Source organism: Hydra viridissima, unplaced genomic scaffold (assembly GCF_058129835.1).
Source record: "Hydra viridissima isolate aposymbiotic clone 2 unplaced genomic scaffold, HvirCarnegie_v1 scaffold_8, whole genome shotgun sequence".
NCBI classification, from domain to species: Eukaryota; Metazoa; Cnidaria; class Hydrozoa; order Anthoathecata; family Hydridae; genus Hydra; species Hydra viridissima.
Genome location: NW_028324307.1, coordinates 11572129 through 11595386, shown reverse-complemented (window position 1 = coordinate 11595386; position 23258 = coordinate 11572129). Strand labels below are relative to the sequence as shown.

At 30.9% G+C, this 23258-nt stretch overlaps 2 protein-coding genes and 1 pseudogene across 3 annotated transcripts; all 3 read left to right on the top strand.

Moving 5' to 3' along the window:
- Nucleotides 1-1662: 1662 nt before the first annotated feature.
- LOC149885103 (male abnormal protein mab-31-like) lies at nucleotides 1663-5556 on the top strand. Its single transcript, XM_090096225.1, has one exon. It carries the CDS (start codon nucleotides 3938-3940, stop codon nucleotides 4913-4915), a length of 978 nt encoding a protein of 325 aa, XP_089952351.1. The 5' UTR covers nucleotides 1663-3937; the 3' UTR covers nucleotides 4916-5556.
- Nucleotides 5557-9206: 3650 nt separating this feature from the next.
- On the top strand, nucleotides 9207-16981 carry LOC149885102 (uncharacterized; annotated as a pseudogene). The gene is made up of 14 exons (XR_016454651.1): nucleotides 9207-9321; nucleotides 9464-9523; nucleotides 9644-9752; nucleotides 9867-9899; nucleotides 10092-10211; nucleotides 10560-10605; nucleotides 13454-13489; nucleotides 13729-13794; nucleotides 13963-14016; nucleotides 14118-14168; nucleotides 14253-14393; nucleotides 14612-14652; nucleotides 14901-16593; nucleotides 16830-16981. The product of XR_016454651.1 is annotated as an uncharacterized LOC149885102 (transcript).
- A 2356-nt stretch (nucleotides 16982-19337) lies between these two features.
- LOC149885101 (uncharacterized) lies at nucleotides 19338-23112 on the top strand. Its single transcript, XM_090094624.1, has 4 exons — nucleotides 19338-19457; nucleotides 20003-20089; nucleotides 20297-20386; nucleotides 22862-23112. The coding sequence occupies exons 1-4, from the start codon at nucleotides 19379-19381 to the stop codon at nucleotides 23110-23112; spliced, it is 507 nt and encodes a 168-aa protein (XP_089950750.1). The 5' UTR covers nucleotides 19338-19378.
- Nucleotides 23113-23258: the final 146 nt, after the last annotated feature.

Genomic DNA, 23258 nt, shown 5'->3' with positions numbered 1-23258 from the left:
TTTTGTAATGGATATTGAACTTCGCTGTGGTTGATAACTTTTCTTGGGGAGATTTAGAGTTGGCTATGCTCCATCCTTTAAAATTTTTCTAGAAGCTCACTTATATAAAGGTTAAATTTTCTTCTTTCTATCGTTACGTAATTATTCATTAAAAAAAGAAATTTTCTTCTTTCTATCGTCACGTCATATCATTTACAGTACTTATTTACTTGTATACGTTGTAATATCAGAGTGTAAGAACGAAATGGCGACAACGAAAAGAATTTTTAAAAGGACAGAAAGAAGCAAATATAGTAACGTCGAAAAAATGGAGCTTGGAAAAATTGCGGAAAAGTTTAAAGAAGAGTACGATGCCGAAGTAATAAAAAACAAAGGAAAGACGAAATACGATGCAAAAAGAAAACGACACGTGCCAATAAAACCGACAACTGGATATGTTGCAAAGTCTGTTCGATTCTTTTATACTGATTTGGTCGATGCAAAAGGTGACGACCCTGAATTCGTAAAAGCAGTTAAACTTGAATCCTGTTCATACAACGACCTAGAGCGTTTGCAAGATTCTTCCTCTTGTCCACCGAAAAAATCGCGAGGAGTTGGCGCTGGTCGTAAAGTGAAGGCACCAGAAGTAAGAGTAGAATTATTCCACTAGTTCGTAGACGTGAGAGAACCGTTGAAGGGACATTTGCCGCGACGTTTGTTCAAGCTAAAAGCACAGCAACTTTATGGCGAATGGCTCATTCAAAACTCAGTTCCTGAACAAGAGAAACTCAAGTTTAGTAATAAATGGATTAAATCCTGGGAAAATGAATACGGAGTCAGCTTAAGAAAGCCAAACAAACGCTATTCAGTCAAGAAAAAAGATCTTCTGATAAGACTTCGTGATTATCTCCATATGTCTGGGCAGTTCGAAAGTTCTTTATCGAGAAATATGGGGTTGATCCTCCTATTATAAATGGGGACCAAATGCCCCTCCACAGAAATGAAAGTTCACAGGAGAAGACAATGTCGTTTAAGGGAGAAACCCCCTCTAATTTTCAAATCAATTTTTAGAAAAAAAAAATTTGTCAGATCAATAGCATATATAAAAAAAATAAGAAAAAAGTACCCAAAAAAAAAAAGGTAACATGTCGCTATGGAAACCATAAAAAATTACCAAAAAACAGCAAAAACAGGTTTCACGCCGGCCAATATTGTGGGCAGGGAGCAAAATAACCCAAGCTGAAACTTTTATATGGTGTTTATATAGAGTAGAAGAGTGTTTTAAGTTGAACAGAATTTTTTTTTACAAATATAAAATTAGGTATTTTGAAGTCAAAGTCCTTTATTCAATAATATGGTACTAAAACAGCATAAACAGCAGGTGTAAAAAAAAAAAAAAAAAAAAACTATTCAACTTAAAACACTCTATACCAGTTAATAAACAACCACTGAAAATTTTAGAAACGGCTCTTGAATGGTGAGCGAGCAATGTTGGCCGGCGTCTTAAATACTTCATACTGAGAAAAAAGCAAATTAACAATTTTTTTTATTAAATAACACGAAAAAATGTATAAAAAAGCAATCATTAACCTCATTATATCTAAAAAACAGTATTTAAAATCCTCCTGGTTAATATGTTATACCCTCTTTTTCCAAATTATTGTCATTTTTTAAAACTTTTTTTGCTCTATTTAACTGTCGCCTCAACTTATTCTTTTCATTCATTTTATAATTAGATTGTTTTATTCTTTTATTGTTTATTTTATTGGAACCTTTAACCATGAAAGCACCTGGTAACATATTTAATTGTTCAAAAACTAACACTGAAGCTTTCATACCAATATTAAAAAACCGTTTAATGATGAAAAGCCTCTTCTCTGCCAAGTACCATCACACGACACACCAATATCAAACACTTCATAATTAGCAACATGTTTACGCAATTCTGCTACTGCATCAAACATGGTATCTTCACCAACTTTTTTTGTGACAGCACCTATTTTCACAGCTAACTTATCATAATTATTTTGAGTCATTGGTTGTGGCATATTCATTAAAGTGGTGAATGTTTTTATACCAGAATGTCCCTGTCCAAGTGCACGCATTGCGTATACTGTTCTACAATTAATATCATATCCCCTGTTACATTGTTTTGAAGTGTAAAACTCATTTTCATATTTGCAGTTAAAGCACTTGATAAGTAACTTAGAGGCAAGTCCTTTTTTGTCTTGCATTTTTTCGGACAATGACAAGGATGAACACTCGCCACATTGAAGGCATGCTAAAGCACTAAATATATCAGATAATATAGAGCAATCTATAATCCTATATCCACATATTTTCATTCTTGTAAAAGCTCTGGAACATTCAATTGGCTTTACCTTCTTCGCAGATACAGATGTAGAAAATAAATTTAGTCCAGATTCGTTATTTACAGAGTTATTATTGACAGTTGTATTATTTGAATCAATCAAAATTGTTACAGAAGGATTATCATTTAACTCCATTTCAATATTTTCTTTGTCAAGACTGTTAAATTTCTTCCCTAAGAAACCTCTCCTCCTTTTTTTAATTATTGTTCTTGATTTTACTCTACACGCTTTACCCATTTTTTAAAAAAATTAAGAAAATTAACAACTTTAAAAGCTTCAGAATAACAGAAAACTGTAATCTGACTTGATAAACCAGACTTTTTTTGCTCGGTGGATAAGTAAAGAAGCCAAACCAAGCATTTTACTGCAGCTATTTAAAAATACACATAAGTTATTAGGATTTTTAATGAGGTGCTACACAGTTGCTATGGGCGTTGCTATGGTATAAATTTTAAGGTACCTTAAAAAAAATGCTAAACTTCAAGGATTTAATAATTAAAATCAGTAAATAAACAAATAATTTTGAATTCTGCATACATTTAAATGCATAAATAAATAAAAATACTTTTTATAAAATTTGGGTAAATTTATAGGGGGTTTCCCCCTTAAAGGTGAAGAGACATTTGTTAAGAAAAATTATAATCTTTCCAGGGAGCGCGTTACTGTATTCACACAGGTTTCAAGCGTTTCAAACATTAAATTGCAGCCTGAATTCGTCTTCAAAGGTAGAGGAGTTATAGAAAAGGTAGAAGTCGTTAATGTCAATTACCAGTGGTCCCCAAGTGGATCTTATCGATTGGAGCACATGATCAAAACGATAAATAATCTCCAGAATTGTTTCAATCCCTTCACACAAAAGAGTTTCGCAATTTACGTCCTAGATGATTACGCTGTCCACCTAATGCCAGAAGTTAAAAAAGCTTTTTATCAACGCGGCTACATTCTAATTGTGATGGGCGGAGGTATCACTGGTTTCATTTAAGCAAATGATACTGATCTACACCGCCGTCTTGAGCCATTATACGAAGAAATGGATTTGATGTTGAAAATGCTGGAAGTGAATAAAAACAGTCCCTTCACCGAAACGCGAAGATATGGTCAAAATGCTTTTGTCTGCTTGGAGAAACGTTCCAAATGACTTTGCTGAGGTATTCAAAAAAATATTCGTTACCAGTTGATTGGATGGATCGGAAGATCACCTGGTCTCAGATAAACTGTTTGCGCTGAACGGCAGTGACATGCAGATATTTCGAAAGAAGCTAACAGAATCACCTGCGTCAGTAAACCTGAAGTCGGTTATCAAGAACCTGATTCCACCGAAAGGTATTCGGAGAAACCACGAGGGTTTGGAATTGGGTTAAATCGCATTTTATGTACGTAAACTAAAACAGTAAAAAGCGCAACTTTTTCGTTGCGTAATAAAAAGTAATTAAAAAGTTCTTTTGTTTTTGGAATATTTTTTAACAAAAGAGTTTGCATAATTAAGAATTTCACTAAATTTTAAATTTTCTTATAAAACTTCTTAAAAAGTTTTAAACTGAAAATATTTGTAAAGTGAAAAAAATTGTTTTTTTAAAAACTGTAAAATGCCGCAAGCATCTAGCTTTATTGTTCCAGATAATGAATTGGTCCAACCGAATGACATTTTAACTTCAAGATACAATCTTACCACATTAGCTCGTATTTTATCAGATGAAAATGCTATAATAAATTGGTGTGCCCGTAATCGGCTTATACCTAATTCGTTTCTGTGCACTTCTTGTCAAAATCCATATGGAATTATAAATCGAAAAGGAGTAGTCGACGGAAAAACTTGGTATTGTCTACAATGTAAAAAAAAGTTTAGCATCAGAACTGATAGTTTTTTCGCCAGAAGTCACCTTTCCATTTATCAAATTATACTGATAATATACGGATTTGCTGTTGATTTTCCACAAAAAGACATTGCACGCGAAGCAGAAGTAGGTCTCAAACACACTGTAGTTGATTGGTCAAACTTTTGTAGAGAGCTTTGTGAACAGTGGCTCGAGGAAAATCCATGTGAAATTGGAGGTATAGACTTTACAGGCCAACCAATTGTGGTAAAAATAGATGAATCAAAGTTCTATCACAGGAAATACCATCGTGGCCTATGGCGTCAAGGTCACTGGGTATTCGGGGGAATTGAGCGTAACTCCGGAAAATGCTTCCTTGTTGAAGTGGCTTATAGAACAGTTGAAACACTTCGAGCTGCCATTGAAAGATGGATATTACCTGGCTCACATATCATATCAGATGGATGGGCATCGTATGCAAACATCGATAGTTGGGATGACAATATATATACGCACGAAGTTATTGTGCACCAGGAGAATTTCGTGAACCCTAACAATCCTGATGTTCACACTCAAAATATTGAAAACCTGTGGATGCGAGCAAAAAAAAAGCTTTGTCGACAAAGTGGCACAAGTGAAGACTTGTTTGCGAGTTATTTGCATGAATTTGTTTGGAGAAATTCGGTGGCAAACAAGGATTTAATTTTTAATGAATTCCTAAAACTAGTCGTATTAACATATCGAGTTTGAATAAATTAAAAAAAAAAGAGAGAAAAAAAGATTAAATTAGAAAAATGATAACAACAAATTTTTAACTTAAAAGTATTCAAAGAAATTGATTTAAAACATATTTTAGGTCTTAACAATGGTTGCATAATTATGCAATAATTATGCGCTTTTCTTTTAATTACGTAAAGTTGCGCTTTTCATTGTTTTAATTTACGTGCATAAAATACGATTCAACCTTGGAATTGTTGGATTAATGGAGGACGATCGTTACTTATTAAAAGACGAAAATGGAAATGAAACTAATGGCACAAGTGACGAAAGTGGAAGTGATAGGGAACAGAACAATGCTGAAACACAGCCTGATTTAACACCAACTGTGGCGGTTGAAGCTAGAGCCAATCCTTCTAATACCATTCCATCACTGACAAATGTTTCAGATGATCCATTGATTAATAAGATACTGACTATGCAGAGAAAATTTCCCCACATGCTAAAAAAATTAAAAATTTTTAAAATTTAGCATAAATAAAAACAATTAATATTACGTCAAAACGAATGAGATCTTCGTGGCAAAAAATACATAAATAAAAACATTGTAAAAGCTTTATGGGCGATACCTTTTTTATGTTGTCAAACTGGAATTTCTTTTATAAAAATGTATTGGACTTGACTAGAGAAGTGACTTAAACATTTATATCACCAAATTAAAAATCAACAAAAAAAGCCCGAATATAAGCCCGAGTTAAATAGTCCGAAAAATCAACTTTTCACTAAAACAAATTCTCTAAGAATGTGAATGGAAACTAAAGTAATTTTCTAAAGTTCTAAAATGACTCAAATGAGGCCAATGCTATAAACATAAAAAACGTAGTTTTTTCCGTGAAACACGAAGTTTTTACCGTAAAAAGCGAAGAAAAAAGTCGATTGCCACAAACATTCAAAAAATTTCGTTTTTTAAAATAAAAACTTCGCTATTAAATCCTTAGCTATGGTTAAAACGAACAAGGGAATCGCTTTTTCAAATAAAATGCGGGCGCTATTGCACTTTCGCAACCTCCTTTTTTTATAATTGATTATGATAGAAAAATTCAAGCTGATTCAGAAAAATATAAAAACATAGACTTGAAAATCAACGGAAAGTGCTCTAATTCGAAGTCTAAGTTGTAAAAAATCCCACTAAAATCCCTAATATTCGCCATTTTTTATATATCTCTTTCAAATCGCTTTCATTTTTAACGAAAGTTAATTATCTTTACATTGCGCAATAAGAAGAGCTGGTTTCCATCAGCCTAAGCAATATTATTTTAAAGTGTTATAACGAAAGTGTTATAACTTAATGAAATTAATGGAAGATTTAAAATAAAGGTTGATCGTAGAATGTGAGAGTGTAGACAAATTGATGAATAATTATTATTGTATTTTACGATGTTTTTTTTTTTATTAAGAAAACTGTTTGAGGGTTATATTTTATAAATTATAAGTGTGATAAAACAATAATGAACTAAGTTTCAAAAATTCTTCTTTTAGGAAACAAAACTACTGAATTCCTTTTTAAAATTCATAACAAAAGTACATGACTTGCACTATCCCTATCCATATCCCTATCCCTAACCCTTACCCTAATCGTCTATCTAACCAGCTATATTGTGAAATATAAATCGCACTGTTATATTAAAATAATTGCGCATGCGTGTACAATATTGCGCTCTGAGCAGCTTATAGCTACGTAGAGCGCATTGCACTCTACGAAGACACTTCGCATACTTTAACGACTTTCTTAACGTAAAAACCATGGTATTAATGTATTGCTTTTGTAAGCTTAAATATCATTAACTTGTTATTCTCAAAATGGCGAATATTAGGGATTTTAGTGGGATTTTTTTACAACTTTGACTTCGAATTAGAGCACTTTCCGTTGATTTTCAAATCTATGTTTTTATATTTTTCTGAATCAGCATGAAATTTTCTATCATAATCAATTATAAAAAAAGGGGAGTGCGAAAGTCCAGAAGCGCAAATAATGCGTTTTTTCGAAAAAAAACTTGAGAGAGATTTTTGATACCTATTTTAGATAATTTCTTCGTGATATTCAGCGGCCATTCTTTGTTTGTGTTTTTATGTAGATATGTTATATATGAAATTTGAAAAGGATTTTGGAAATTAAATAAAAAGTAATTACTTAAAATCTGCATTTAATCGATTATTCAGTTCCTTATTGTGTTTCGTTAACAATCTTTGCATGAATTTAACATTCCATACATATTCACGTAGGTTTTCGATAGTAATTCTGGTTAAAAAAATTTTTCATTGTATTAGACTAAAGAAAAGTATAAATAGTCGACAAATATGCCATTTAATACACAAATACACAACAAAATATAATACTGTCTAAAGAACTTAAAGTGTTACTAGCAAAAAAGATCAGAAAAAACAAAGAGGTTCTTCTCAGGAAGCTTAGTATATTTTCATTAGCAAACTATTGAAATAAACATATGTATAAGTACACGTAAGTATATATAAATATTTTTCAAATGTTGTTATAGTATAAGCATGTAATACATAGAATATACAGTACAATCTCTCTAATTCGAATTTCCTTAATTCGAAAACCTCCGTAATTCGACTAAATGTAAAGTCCCCGTGAAATGCGCTTAAGAAACTCTTTTGTTTAACTTTCTATAATTTGAATCTCTATAATTCGAAAACCAGTGCCGGTTTTAGCACTACCAGCGCCCTGGGCGAGATTTCTAAGGCGCCCCTAGCTCAATTTAACCCTATACGAAAAAAGGCTAATTCTCGCCCCTTTATATTCGTCGCCCTGGGCCATCGCCCAACCAGGCCCTACCCTAACGCTGCCACTTTCGAAAACCTCCATAAATCGATTGGATTTTTTGGACCCTTTAGTGAGAATCTCTCTGTAAATCGATTTTTTAATTTTCTGACGTGTAAAAAGCTTGTTAACAGTTTATTTCTTTTTTCAAATTGAGAATGTTTTGAGTTTTTGAAAAACGATTAACGTGAATTATTATCTTTTGTTTAAAAAACATCATGGCATCAAAGAGACCGCTTAAAGAAACCAATTTAAAGCGGAAACACGATTTTCTACTTGAATTTGAGAAAGGAAAAACAAATAGAGGTTTCGAAAATCTTTGACGCTTTTCATCAAGGAAATTTGGCTAAACGGGTGAAGGTTGATACATATTATCATGTCAACGAAGCTGTACTTAGATGTTTCAAGCAAATGAGCTTACATTAAAAAAAAGGCGATCTACAATTAGTGATTTTTTTTAAAAATAAGAAAGTTTAAAACACAGAATCTCTATTGCATTTAGGCCTAAGAAACACTATTTGTTTGTTTTTTTCATTTCTATTTGTAGTTTGACCAGAATCTTTGAAAAAAAAAATCAACTTTCTATAATTCTAAAATCTCTCTAATTCGAACTTTAATTTTTCCCCATGAAGTTCGAATTAGAGAGATTGTACAGTATTAACAAAATATAAGTATGTAATCAATCAATCATTTTCTTCTAAATAAAGATTTTACATGCAAGTTTATACACAAATAGTCTTATACTAATGTGAAGTAAGCTACTAATAGTGCTAATGATATATAATAAGGGTAATAATAATGGCAATTTAATCATTATATTCCAATGCAGTAGCAACAGCAGAGACATATTACAATATATAAAGTTAACAATGATAAAATGATGTAATTTAAGTATATACCAGTTTTATATATTTGTTATATAAATATATATATATATATATATATATATAATTATAGATCAACCTAAAGTCGACAAATTACGGTTTAATTTAGTACCTCAGGTCGACAGTTTTCTTAAGTCGACAATTTTGATGTCGACTTTACGATACACATTATTATGGTCAATGCGTTTTTTAATAGGTTATAAATCTTAGGTCTATTTATTGCTGTGGAGCAACATTTTCTTCGCCATATAAGTTTTTTTATGTTTAATAATGAGAATGAAGGTTAATCAGCAATTGTCTTTTTCTTCTTGTATATCTATCGAATTTGCGTCAGGTAGACACGGTGTTTGGAATTAGCCGTTCGGTCGACAGTAACTTTATTTTTTTTTTTTAATTAGTTAATATGAATATATTAACGACTTTACGTCTCTATAATGTTTCTACAACAACAATCTATAAAGTTAGTTTAGTGTAATTAACCAGGGATAAATTATGTTAAAGTATTTCAAAATATAAAAAATATACAATTGCATTTTACCTTGTTTTCTCCATTACGCTCTTTTCGCGGAATAATTGCAAGCCGGCTGAAAAGTGAATTATGGCGGCTAGGCCAAAGCGTGGCCTGACAAATAAAAACTCTTTAATCGAATATTACCTTGGGTCTGGAAAAGATCCAGGTGGTATCAAAGTTGTTTTGATAAATTCAGTTTTAGGTTTGTCATTTTATTTGGTTTTCAATCATTTCTTTTTTATTAGCTATATTTTCAGTAGTATTTTGCTATAATTTATCAAGTAAATACAAGGTCGTGAATTTGTAGTAAAATTTAAAATTTATTATACTTTTTTATAATTTAGGGTATGGAGTAATATCAACAAAAAGGTTTAGGAAAGGAGACTTTCTTTTAGAATATGCAGGTGGGTGATGAGATGTTTAATCAAATCTAGCAGAAAATCATTATTTTAAAAACAACTTCTTAAATATAAATGCATAATCAGAAATGCCTTTACATAGTTTAGACTATTTAAATTACTTAGGAGAAAAGATTTCTGAAAGTGAAGCACTCAAAAGAGAGGAAAAATACAAGAGTAATAGAATCGGTTGCTTCATCTATTACAATGTAATGGGAAGCAATGGGAAATTTTGGTCAGTATCTTTTTCTGAAGAAGTCTACACTATGATGTTCTGTATGTTAACCTTTTTGAAGTAAATGGCATCTTGACCTTTTTCTTGGTTACATCTCTGTAATTTTTATTTTAGTATTGATTCTACTTATTCTTTGCAAGCTGGAAGGTATGAATATCCAAAGGCAATTAAACTTTATTTCTAGATAAATTTGATGAATATAAAGCTGTTAATTGTCTAAATAGTTTTTTTGTAATCATATACTGCTTTCTTAATTTTTAAAGCACCTCAATAAGCTGATGCTTGTGTCCTAGTTTATATCTTCTAAAGGGTTTTAATGGAAAATTTGGTTTCCTTAAGATATGTGAATGATTCACCATTTAAATATTCAAATGCAGTAATGAAGCGTTATGTTTCAAATCAATCATCATATTTGGCACTTTACGCAGTTAAAGACATTGATATAGGCACAGAAATAAGGTTGGTTATTTTAATCCTTATTCTTTCACGCTTCCTTAACCCTAATAATTATGTAAAACTTATCTAAAATCTGAATTTTAAGAATAATATTAAAATTGATACTTTGGCAACTAAATCTGTCAAATTTTAATGAATTGTTTAGTGATAAGAACCTAATTTTATCTAATTAATGCTCACAAAACCATTTATCGAGTTTTACATTTTATAATTACATATGATTTTCTATATTCCTTCTTACTCTTTAAATGCTGTAGCATTAAAACTTAAAATATGGATTTTATTTTTCTTCTGCAAAATCTCTAAAGAAAAAAAAATTGTTTGTTTCTAAACCATACTTTTAATAAATAGATATGATTATGGAGATGATGCAGAAGAAATGCCATGGCGCAATATGGTAAAGAATTATTTTGTACATTATTAATTGTAATTAATGTTAAGCACTGCAAGTCAATTACTAGAGGGATTGTATTAACTTTTCATTGTCCTATTATTTTTAGGTCACCTGCTTTACAAAAATCTAAAGAAATACATAAAAAACTTAACAAAACTTTTTTCTTTGTTTATTTCTCTAACTAAACACTAAAATAGGCACTTAGAAAATATTTCTTTAACTGTATGATTCCAAATCTCCCTTAAAATCAATGTCTACTCTATTTTCCTACTTAAAGTCAACACAACTTTCCATCACTGATACAATTTTTCTTTTCAATTGTATAATAATAAAATCTACTTTAAGTAGGCCGACAGCTTACTAAGTCAAGTAAGAATATTTTGTGATTAAATTTCTCTGCCTAAAGTCAACACCACTTTCTTTCACTGATAAGTTTTTCTTTTCTTTGTATGATAATAAAATGTACCTTAAGTAGACACACAGTTTGCTAAGTCAAGTGAGAATGTTTTGCATTTGTATTTCTCTGCCTAAAGTCAACACCACTTTCTTTCACTGATGCAGCTTGTCTTTTCTATTATATGATATCAAAGTCTACTTTAGTTAGACTCACAGTTTTCAATGTCTTGTTAGAATGTTTTGCATATATATTTCTCTGCCTAAAGTCAACACCACTTTCTTTCACTGATATGTTTGTCTTTTCTTTGTATGATAATAAAATGTACCTTAAGTAGATACACAGTTTGCTAAGTCAAGTGAGAATGTTTTGCATTTGTATTTCTCTGCCTAAAGTCAACACCACTTTCTTTCACTGATGCAGCTTGTCTTTTCTATTGTATGATATCAAAGTCTACTTTAGTTAGACTCACAGTTTTCAATGTCTTGTTAGAATGTTTTGCATATATATTTCTCTGCCTAAAGTCAACACCACTTTCTTTCACTGATATGTTTGTCTTTTCTTTGTATGATAATAAAATGTACCTTAAGTAGATACACAGTTTGCTAAGTCAAGTGAGAATGTTTTGCATTTGTATTTCTCTGCCTAAAGTCAACACCACTTTCTTTCACTGATGCAGCTTGTCTTTTCTATTGTATGATATCAAAGTCTACTTTAGTTAGACTCACAGTTTTCAATGTCTTGTTAGAATGTTTTGCATATATATTTCTCTGCCTAAAGTCAAAACAACTTTCCATCACTGATACAATTTGTCTTTTCTTTGCATGATAATAAAATCTACTTTAAGTAGACACACAGCTCACTAAGTCAAGTAGGAATATTTTGTGTTTATATTTCTCTGCCTAAAGTCAACACCACTTTCTTTAACTGATAAGTTTTTCTTTTCTTTTTATGATAATAAAATGTACCTTAAGTAGACACACAGTTTGCTAAGTCAAGTGAGAATGTTTTGCATTTGTATTTCTCTGCCTTAAGTCAACACAACTTTCCTTCACTGATGCAGCTTGTCTTTTCTATTGTATGATATCAAAGTCTACTTTAGTTAGACTCACGGTTTTCAATTTCTTGTTAGAATGTTTTGCATATATATTTCTCTGCCTAAAGTCAAAACAACTTTCCATCACTGATACAATTTGTCTTTTCTTTGTATGATAATAAAATCTACTTTAAGTAGACACACAGATCACTAAGTCAAGTAGGAATATTTTGTGTTTATATTTCTCTGCCTAAAGTCAACACCACTTTCTTTAACTTATAAGTTTTTCTTTTCTTTTTATGATAATAAAATGTAAAGTAGACACACAGTTTGGTAAAGTAGACAACCTTAAGTAGAGTAGACAACCTTAGTAAAGTAGACAACCTTAAGTAGACACACAGTTTGCTAAGTCAAGTGAGAATGTTTTGCATTTGTATTTCTCTGCCTTAAGTCAACACAACTTTCCTTCACTGATGCAGCTTGTCTTTTCTATTGTATGATATCAAAGTCTACTTTAGTTAGACTCACGGTTTTCAATTTCTTGTTAGAATGTTTTGCATATATATTTCTCTGCCTAAAGTCAAAACAACTTTCCATCACTGATACAATTTGTCTTTTCTTTGTATGATAATAAAATCTACTTTAAGTAGACACACAGATCACTAAGTCAAGTAGGAATATTTTGTGTTTATATTTCTCTGCCTAAAGTCAACACCACTTTCTTTAACTTATAAGTTTTTCTTTTCTTTTTATGATAATAAAATGTAAAGTAGACACACAGTTTGGTAAAGTAGACAACCTTAAGTAGAGTAGACAACCTTAGTAAAGTAGACAACCTTAAGTAGACACACAGTTTGCTAAGTCTAGTGAGAATGTTTTGCATTTGTATTTCTCTGCCTTAAGTCAACACAACTTTTCTTCACTGATGCAGCTTGTCTTTTCTATTGTACGATATCAAAGTCTACTATAGCTAGACTCACAGTTTTCAATGTCTTGTTAGAATGTTTTGCATATATATTTCTCTGCCTTAAGTCAACACAACTTTCCTTCACTGATGCAGCTGGTCTTTTCTATTTTATGAATTATAATCTACTTTAAGTAGACTCACTGTTTTCAAAGTCTTGTGAAAATGTTTTGCATATATATTTCTCTACTTTAATACAACCCTCTTTTTCAACACTGATACAGTTTGTCTTCTCTATTTCATGATATCAACATTTTCATTATGTAGACACAATTTACAATTTCTATTGAGTATCTTTTGCATATATATTTCTCTATTCTAACTGGAAACTATTTTCAAACACTGATTTAGTTTGTTTTTGCTATTGTATTGTATTAAAATTTACCTTAGATGAAAATTTGTCAGTTTAATAATGAAGATGTTTTTTATCAACTTATATTTTGTCTTGTCTTTTTAGGTTGAAAATCTGCAACCATTTGTGTTTTGTACTGAGGTAGTTTCTTTTGGTTCATATATAAATATATGGGTTGTAAATGATTTTTCTTTTGGGCTTGTTTTAGTTATTTGATTTTCTTTAGTTTTTGAATGATTAAAGATGGTCTTTTTATTTAATACCTTGTGTTAATTATTAGTTAATATTTCAAATTAATTAGTATTATATTTGTTTCATTTCGGTTTTGAAGTTAAATTTATATCAGATGTTAATTTATTTTTAAAAAATATTTTAATTAGAATGAAAATGTTATTGCTGCTCCAAATTCGTCTGCTGTTGATTTTTCTGTTTTGAGTTCAACCAAGGTACTTTAGTTTCACTTCTTATATTTTCTTGGAGAAAGTATAAAAGATAGTTTGAAATGTTTAATTTTGATTGTTCTTAAAAACTATCAATGTTACTCAAATTTTAGTTGTTTTTTGGATTCTTATTGGTTGTTAAAAATTTTTTGCATTAATGTTTATCCTAACAAGGTGGAAAATGAACAGGCAGTCACTGGTTCATCTAAAGACTCCAAAAAAATTGAGGTATTAGTTTTTAAATTATATAACAGTCACACAGATTTATAATTTTTAATTTTGTATGAGAAATTTATTTTTTCAGTTAATAATATTTGTAATATAACCAGGTGTGTAATGTGCATTCCACTCCAATCTCAAAAGTCACTAAAGGATTTAAGGTATTGAATTGAAGTTTTATAAATGATTTATCTTCAATATTTTGAACTTATAATTGATTTTTATGTGTTTGTTTTCACTAAAAGATGGAAGATGATGGTCTTCTTTTTTCTGATGTGGAAGATTCAGATGAAGAAATTTCTTACAGTGAAATCCTTCAGAATTGTTCTCTTTTGTTACAATCTCCTTATTATGGTACTTTGCTATTTTTTTTTTTTTTTTTTATGTAAGTGTTTAAAATTGTGAAATTTTATATTCTTTTTAAAGTTTGCTTTAATTGTTTAAATTTATTTAGGAAATCATCTTTGTTTTTTATGTAAATATAATCTACTTATAAATAATAGTCAGAATTACTATAATTTAAAGAAATTAAGTTGATAAATAAATATTTTTCTTGTGCTGTTTTTTATATTTTCATTTATTGTTTTTATTATTTTTGATTCAGACAACAGTTGATCCAAGAAAACTGTACTTTTTGGAGAGAAGGTTATTTTGTATATATTTATAACTTTATCTTGCAGAATGTTAATTCATCAAGGGAAAAATTAAATTTAATGCTTTTTTGTACAATATGTAAAAGTAGCAGGTTTATTTATTGATAATAAATTTGCCTGTAGTGTGTTAATAATGCATCCAGGGTTGGGTTTGAAATGTTTATCAATTTTCATTTTTTTAGTATTCCACAGATTTATCGCCTACGCTATTTTCTGAGACTGATTCTATTAATGAAATAGTTTGATGAATGATTCAGCTATTGGATTAGAAGATGCTCTTGATGTAGTTGAAACAGATGATGATATGGTTGGTGGTAGCCTTAATGAAAGCAAAGAAGTCAGTTTTAGTGCTAAAAAGAAAATACCATCTAAAAAGAAAATTCACAGACCATGTCCATTTTGTGAGGATGGTAAACTTCAAAGTGCTTTAACGCGCCACCTAAAACTAGTCCACAAAGATGAGCCAGCTATAATAAAGGCTTTATCTCTTCCAAAAAGGGAGCAAGTTGAAGCATTTGGTTTACTTCGGAAAAAAGGAATTTTTAATCATAATTTGATGGAAATGAAAAAAGATGATCCAAAATTTATTCGAGAGAGAAAAGCTCTTGATAGTGATGCTGATGCTGAGAATCTTATGATTTGTGCTGTATGTAAGGGTTGTTATGCAAAACCATATAAGGCTAGGCACCAAATCCATTGTGGTCGAGATAATGGCCAAGTTATGATTCCACTAATGCCAATGGAAACATTGGTAAGGATTGATGGTTTAGAAAATGACTTTAAGGCAGTTATAAATAAGATGATCCAGGACGATATATATCAACATTGGCTAAAAGTGATCCTATCATAATTATGATAGGTGCACGTATATATAAAGCTAATAAGTGTAAAAAAGAGAAAAAGTTTGAAGTGGAGAAGCGTGTTAGAGGAACTATGAGGCAACTTGCTCGACTTTATATGACATTTAAAAAGTCACTGGGTTCATCAAGTGATGCATCAGATATGTTTAAAAAAGAGAACATTAGTCATTTAAATAATGCTATACGTGAACTAACTGAAGATTCAAATGGAATGAAGTCTGGTTTAAAAGTTCATTTGCAAAATGTTATTAAACAAGTTGCTAATATGGTACAATTTCATTTTATGGTGGAATCTCGAAACAATGAAGCTGAGATGGTTAGAGATTTTATATCAATATTTGCTATAATTCAGCATGAACTTTTTGGGGATGCCTTATACCAAATTCACCAAAAAAGAAACAAATCAACAAGAAAACCGGCAAACTTACCTGATGAACAAGCACTGAAAATATTACAAAATTACTTGAATAAGATAGTAGAGTGTGGTTTTTTTTCCCTAAGATTTCCAAGTTCTGTGTTTGTGGATGTGAGAGATGCTGCATGTACAAGATTAACAATTTTTAATGGTCGTCGAGGTGGTGAACCAGCTAGGCTATTTATTTACCAATGGAAAGAAGCTGTTGCTGGGACATGGGTGGGAGAAGCAGCTAGAAGGTCATACATAGATGAAATATCAACTGGGAATCGAATAACTTTTCAGGAAGGGAAAGGAAATAAGCTAGTGCCTGTTTTTTTTCCTCCAGACCTAGTACCTTCAATGGAATTTTTAAGCTCAGCAGAAGCAAGAAAAGATTCTGGAATAGCTCCTCAAAATCAATACTTGTTTGCATCTACAAAAGGAAGTGATAGTCATGTTTCAGGCTGGCATGTGTTAGTGTCTTGTTGCAAAAAAGCTAATGTAGATGGCAAACTTACTGGTACTATGAATAGGCATAGAGTATCTTCTTTGATTGGAGCTCTTGGTTTATCAGAATCAAATCAACAGCTTGTGTTTGACCACTTTGGACACAGTGGTGATGTGAACAAAAACATATATCAAGTGCCCCAAGCAGAACAACAATTAAGAGCAACAGGTCAGCTTCCATTCTAATTTTTTATTGCTGTTAAATACCATGTTTGCTTAAACAGTTCATTTTTCCTCCCGTTTTGTACTAAGCAAACATGATATTTTTTATAAATTGTGTTTTTTAATTTCTAAATGTGTTTTTTTAATGTCTAAATGTGTTTGTTTTTTTTAAACGGATTTTTGTTACTAATTTTTTTGCAGGTAATTTTTGCTAATTTTAATTTTTTTTTTTTTTTTTTGCAGGTCAGCTTCTTAAAGCAATTGACCAGGGTCTGTCTGGTTCATACAGTTCCCAAAGTCATGATTTAGTAAAAGGAAAAATATCAACCTCTTTGATTTCAGATTTAACCCTCCGTCGGGCGCAATATTGAAACATGTGAAATCGGGCGCAATGTGCGTATTAGGCACAGAGTTAAAAGCTGCTATTTTTAACAACTCATATTAACATATACTATACTAAGTAATCACTGACCTTTATAAAGATGTATATAAAAATGATATCAAATTTTTTATGCAAAAAGTCAGTCCTATGATAAAATACTGAGTAATATTACAATTTAAGTAATAAAACAAAAAAAAATCTAGTTTCAAAATAACCAGAAACATAAATAATACTAAACATCAAGATTTTTCAAAATATTCCATTTGTAAGTCACATTAATGTACTTAAATCATATTTATTCTGATTTGGATGTTTTCATGTTCACTTAGATTGATGCATTAGTATAAAGAAAAGCATGGTTGACAGACTAAAACCTGATGGCTCATGCAAAGTGATTGGTGGCATTTTCGACATTCGTATTGAGATAACCTTCTTACACCCGTTTCTAAAGTGCACGTGACACATCTACGTCTTTTTGAAGTTGTAGGAGATTGTGATTTTTCTTGATCAATTCTTGGACGGAATCTTTGCATCCTAATACGTAGACTAAAAGGTATTCCAACGATATTCATGCTTCTTCTCTGTAGGTGTTCCAAAACCAATTCATGTGACAACTCTTTTAGAAATAATCTTCTTCGTTTTTTTTCGAGGTTATTCCCAATGTAAATTACTTGCGAATTGATCCCAGCAATATTTAGTATTTTATAGAAAATTACCATAGGCCAACGTCTGGTGCTTCGGCTCACGTTATAAGAAGCGCACATTTGATCTGCTACATCAACTCCACACTTAGTTTGATTGTAAAAAGTGATTATTTCCGGTTTCATTTGCTCTCCAGATTGAGGATCAATGGCATCATCATCGTGCAAACTTGAAACTAGAATGACATTCTTTCTTTCGCGCGGGATGTAGGAGACCAAAACTTTATTATTATTAAAACCAAACATGCTTGTGTTTGCTTTTCTACCTTTGAAATTTATAAATGCAATTGGTAGCTGTTTTTTGTTTTTTCTGACAGTGCCGACATATGAAAGCTTCTTAGTTTTTAATTTATCTACGAGATCGAAGCTAGTAAACCAGTTATCCGCTGTTATATTCCGACCAGATCCAAATAAAAGTTCAGCCATTCTCATCACCATATCATTTGGTTTATTGCTAAAACAAAAAGGGCCTTGTGGTTGTTGCCCAGCATAAATTTCCAATTTGACAGTATAAAACATCCTGGCATCAACTAGACTATAAAGTTTTATACCGTATTTGTTTGGTTTTGAGGGTATGTATTGCCGAAACTGACATCTACCTCGAAATCCCGGAAGCATTTCATCAACAGTAAGATTTTCCCCTGGACTAAAACTTTTCTGACAATTATTGACAAATGTTTCAAAGATTATTCGAACTGGGGCAAGGCGGTCAGTTTCTTTTCTTTGGTTTCGAGTTCTTCGGTCATCAAAACGAAGACAACAAATAAGTGTCTTAAACCGTTTGAGACTCATAACAAGAGAGAATTTTTCAATGCCATCACCTTCTTTTCCCCAAAGATCTTCCAAACTCATTCGATTTGCTCTATATACTCCTGCTAAATACAATAGTCCGATGAATGCTTTTACCTCAATTATGTCAGTGGATTTGATATCTCTCTGCCGCACAAACCTATCTTTTACGGAGTCAATATAAATATTTGTGTATGTGACAATCATTTCAATTATATTGTCATTAAAAATATTATTCCAACATTCATATGGAGTTTTGGCATTTTTTGCATTTCCAATTACTTCTGGAAGATGAGTGCAAATGTTGTGTGTCTTTCGACGTCGACTTTTTTTTAGTGGTTTAGTTAGCCACTCCGTTTTTTTATCTTTGCCCATAAAAGAGTTTCCTTCTTCTTTGTCATCTTCTTTTGTTTCGTTTTCAGATTGCTCAGTTTCTGAATTAAGAATGCATTGTTCAACTTCATCTTCAGAGTCAATATCACTTTCTTCTGCAAAATATTCAATTTGTGCAGGTTCTTCTTCAACTTCTTCCTCAAGTAACTTCCTTTGCTCATCAAATTGAGACGCCATTAAATTTTTCTTTAATAAATAAATTATGACATAATCAGACGCAATGTGCATATTAGGCCATTTGAAGATTTTCTATTTATTTTTATGAAATACGCACAGTTAGTTTAATATTACTAGTTTAAAATGTGCGAAATCAACAAATCTGAAAAAAAAAAATTAAAAAATAGCTACCTAAATAAAATGACTTAATCGGGCGCAATGAGCCTATCAGAACACACAGGTCAATTAATACACTTTGCGTTATCTGTTAAGTAACTAAGTGAGAGGGTTTTATAAGTCTTATAAAGACAGGAAATTACTAGAAAGATCTAGATTTAAAAGCGCTCCGGTGTGGAGAAAGTAACAAATGAATGAAGCATGTGCCTGTTAGATCAGTTGCGCCCGACGGAGGGTTAAAGCCAATTAAATCAAAAGAAGCTAGGAGGACAAGTATGTAAATATCTAAGAAATATATCTTTCTATCATACTTTTTTTGACTTAATCATTTTACATAGTAGATAAATGTTTTAAACTGAATGGCGTATATCCTAGTATAAATTTAAAGTTCTTTACTTGGAATTCTTCCTTGCATTACATATTGGAAATATGTTAAAGTATTATTGTGCAAACATATTGGATGATAAATAATTGTCAAGAATGATGGTTTAATCTGTCAAAATTAAAGGAAATCTCCGAAACAAACCCTCTAATGGGAAAAAAAAAAAATTAGAAAATATACATTAGCTAGAATGTATCATGAATTGTAGTATATTGTTATTGGAGTACCTTTTTGTGAAAGATAATAAAACAAGATATGAAATTTTTTAAAAATGATTTCTGATTTTACTTTTGCTCACAAATTAAAAAAAAAAATTGGTGGAACATTTAGAGGTTGTTTATCCCCAAAGTTTTGAGTATAAACTCTTCTCATTGCTATTTTTCTGTTACAGCTAACAAATTTTGACTTAAGTTTGATCTAAAAACTTTTTTCTAAGGATATGTTAGTTCATCCAACAATGATGAGGAGGAGGATGAATTGGATCATGAAGATGATAATGTTAAATGTAAAAGTGACAAATCTGGTAACTTATGCATTAAATCAATGAGATCTAATTTTGTTAAATAATGTTACTTATGTAAATAAAATATTTTAATGTAGAATGGTTTAAAATGTTTTTATCAATTTTTTTAAACAATGACTCTTAAAATAGCTATAACATGATTAACAGTTTGTTTACTTTGAAGTTTTACATCTAATTTTTTCTTTTTTTTTTTTTTTTTGCAATTAGCAAGAATTTATTTCCAATGGACTGAAAACCAAAAAGAATTGTTTGAAGCTACCTTTGGGAGCTACATAGCTCGCGATAAAGGATTTCCGAGTATGTTTTATTATTTGATCGTAGATTTTTCATGAGCATATTTTAAAATTAATTTAGAGTTAACTTTTTTGTTTTTAAATAGTTATGTAGAACTTGCACTGAGTGATTCAAGTCCTTTTAATAAGACATGCAGAGTTTTAAACTGTCCTATTTTCTTAAATCTCAATTAGGGAAAGGGGTTCGGTTACTATGTATCTAATTGTTAATTTTTTATTCTCATGAGAATTTTATTTTGCTATCACAAAATAACCACATTTAATATAATTAAATCAATTTATTAAATAACGATTACTTTGCTTTCCTTTATTATTAATAACTATTGTTATTTATAGCTAAATTAATATCACTAAAATACTAATTATTAATACCTTTAAAGTACAAGTAATAGTTATTATTTGTATAAATTCCATTAATATTTTTCCTTGAATTTCTTAACATTAATGAACAAAGTGCCTTTAGGCGTTTAAATCTAAAATGTTAATGAGCACTGCAGTAAACATCTATGCAAATATCAGGGGGTGTTTGAGTATGCAAAATTGTTCTAAGAATGTTTGAAAGACATTGGATTGCCTGTTTTATATTTTAAAAAGTAAGTTTCAACTATTAGAAGCAAACAGTAAAAAATGCATTAAGCATTTTTGACAGCAATAACAACTTTTTAAAAAAATTACCAAATAGTATGAAAACCAGTACTTTAAAAATGCGATTTTTTTAGATTCCCTTAAATGGTTTATGCAAAATTAAAAACGTGAATATTTTGTTTTTGTTTTTGTTTTTAGGGGGGAGGGGGTTACAAATCGGGATAAATAAATCCGTTATGGTCGGCAGATGAAAAGTTTTTTTTACTTTAAACCAGGGCTGTGGAGTCGGAGTCGGAGTCGGAGTCGTGGAGTCGGAGTCGGAGCTCATTTTGGCTGGAGTCGGAGTCGGAGTCGGAAAAATTGTACCGACTCCGGTTTAAAAAAAATCTTTCAAAGTTTCATAATTTTCATAAGGATTTTATAGTTGTAAGTAATATAAGTGATAAGCAATAGGGTATTTTGCTGCTTATCACTGACAATCATATATCACCTCCCTTGCGCTCTCCTCTAGCTTCCGTTAAACTATATAACTTCGTGATCCCCTAACTCCCGACTTAAATTGTCTGGCACTGTGCTACATATTCTTAGTAGAAAGCTAGGCGTGCCACCACCAAGCACCAAAGAGTTGCTCCACAAACAGAAAGACTGTAAGTATTCAAATAGCTTTGTTTCTCTAGAGAGAGAGAATATTAGAAAATTAGTGATTGAAGAAGCTGTTAAACAAAAAGAAAAACTTAATGAATGTCTCAAGGGACGCTTTGTGTTTCTTAACAGAGTGAACTATTTTGCAATCAATGTTTAATTCTTTTTTGAAAAAAATGAAGCAGTTACCAAGACATTGGCAGTAAAAGACGCCAAAACTAATCACACCAGCGAATTTCTCCAGGTCTCAGTAGAAAAGATTAAAGAATATGAACTTAAAGAAGAACAAGTTCTTTCATGTTTGAAATATTGTCCAACTGACAATATTTCAAACATGATTTTGACAAATTCATAATGTTATTAGCGACTGCATAAGAGTTTATTGCATAACCAGAGTTCAGAAAAGTTGTTTGTTCAGAAATTGTTTTTTTGTTCAGAAATTGTTTTTTTATAAATATTGTTTAAAGCACTAAGTGGTTGGATTATTTGTATCATAGTGATGAAATAGCCGATGTTAACATTTTACTACAGTTATTTGTTGTTACGAACAAATAACTGTAGTAAAACAAACAACTATTTGTTGTTAGAAATTGGTTACTTATGAAGGAGTCGGAGTCGGAGTCGAAGTCGGTCCATGATAAAATCAAGGAGTCGGAGTCGGAGTCGGAACAGCAGCTTACCGACTCCACAGCCCTGCTTTAAACCTGAAAAAGGATTCTTCTTCTTCCTCGTAAAAAATTTAGGGGAGTTTTTTTTTTTTTATTAAAAACGAAGGCTCCGTGTTTTAAAAAAATTATACAATTTATAAATAGCGATTTTGTGGGATATAGTGTAACACAAGAGTTCTTCTTTGATTATTTCTGATGCGATTAATATTGTAACATAAAAATCCGAAACATGTACAACTGAGACCTCAAATATACGACACCGTATACGAGATCGTTTATGGGAAAAATAACTCTTTGTTAAACGGTCATGTACAACAGTGTAGACGTGTGTCATACATGTCATTAACCGTTTGCACTCCGGATTTTTTTCTTGTATGACATACCTGAAGCTACAGCATACTCGTAAATTCAAGTGGAAATAGTATATTTTGAATTATGTATAAATATAAGTAAAAAAAAAAAAAGAAATTATGCAAATGGATATTCAAACAATTAGATGAATGCCTTGCGTCAGTCACCAGCGCTGTGCAAAGGGTTAAGATACCAATTTTGCTGATAAGTTGACATCTTGTTTTTTTTTTTAGGCCGTGATGAAATGAACCAATTTGCGGATGGAAACAAGGTTCCTCGTAATCGTGTTCGAACGCGCATCGTCAACGAACGCGCATTAAGAAAAAGTAAAGAGAATCTTAATCTTAAAAAACATGTCTATGATATTGTAATTGAGTTGTTTTTGTTTTTTGTTGTATTATTTCACATCCTCAATAAGCATCTCAGCTTTAAAACGTTCCTAAACGATGGCCTATTTTTTTCCAGTATTACCAAAATTTTGTGAATTGACAATAAAAAAAAAAATTGATAAAAATAAAACATTTAAAACGAAGTTTGCTAAATAACCTAATCAAGAAAGAATTATCGTAAGATTTCTGTTACATTCTGTACGTTTTTAATGGCTTCATGTTCAGCTAAATGTTTTCATAT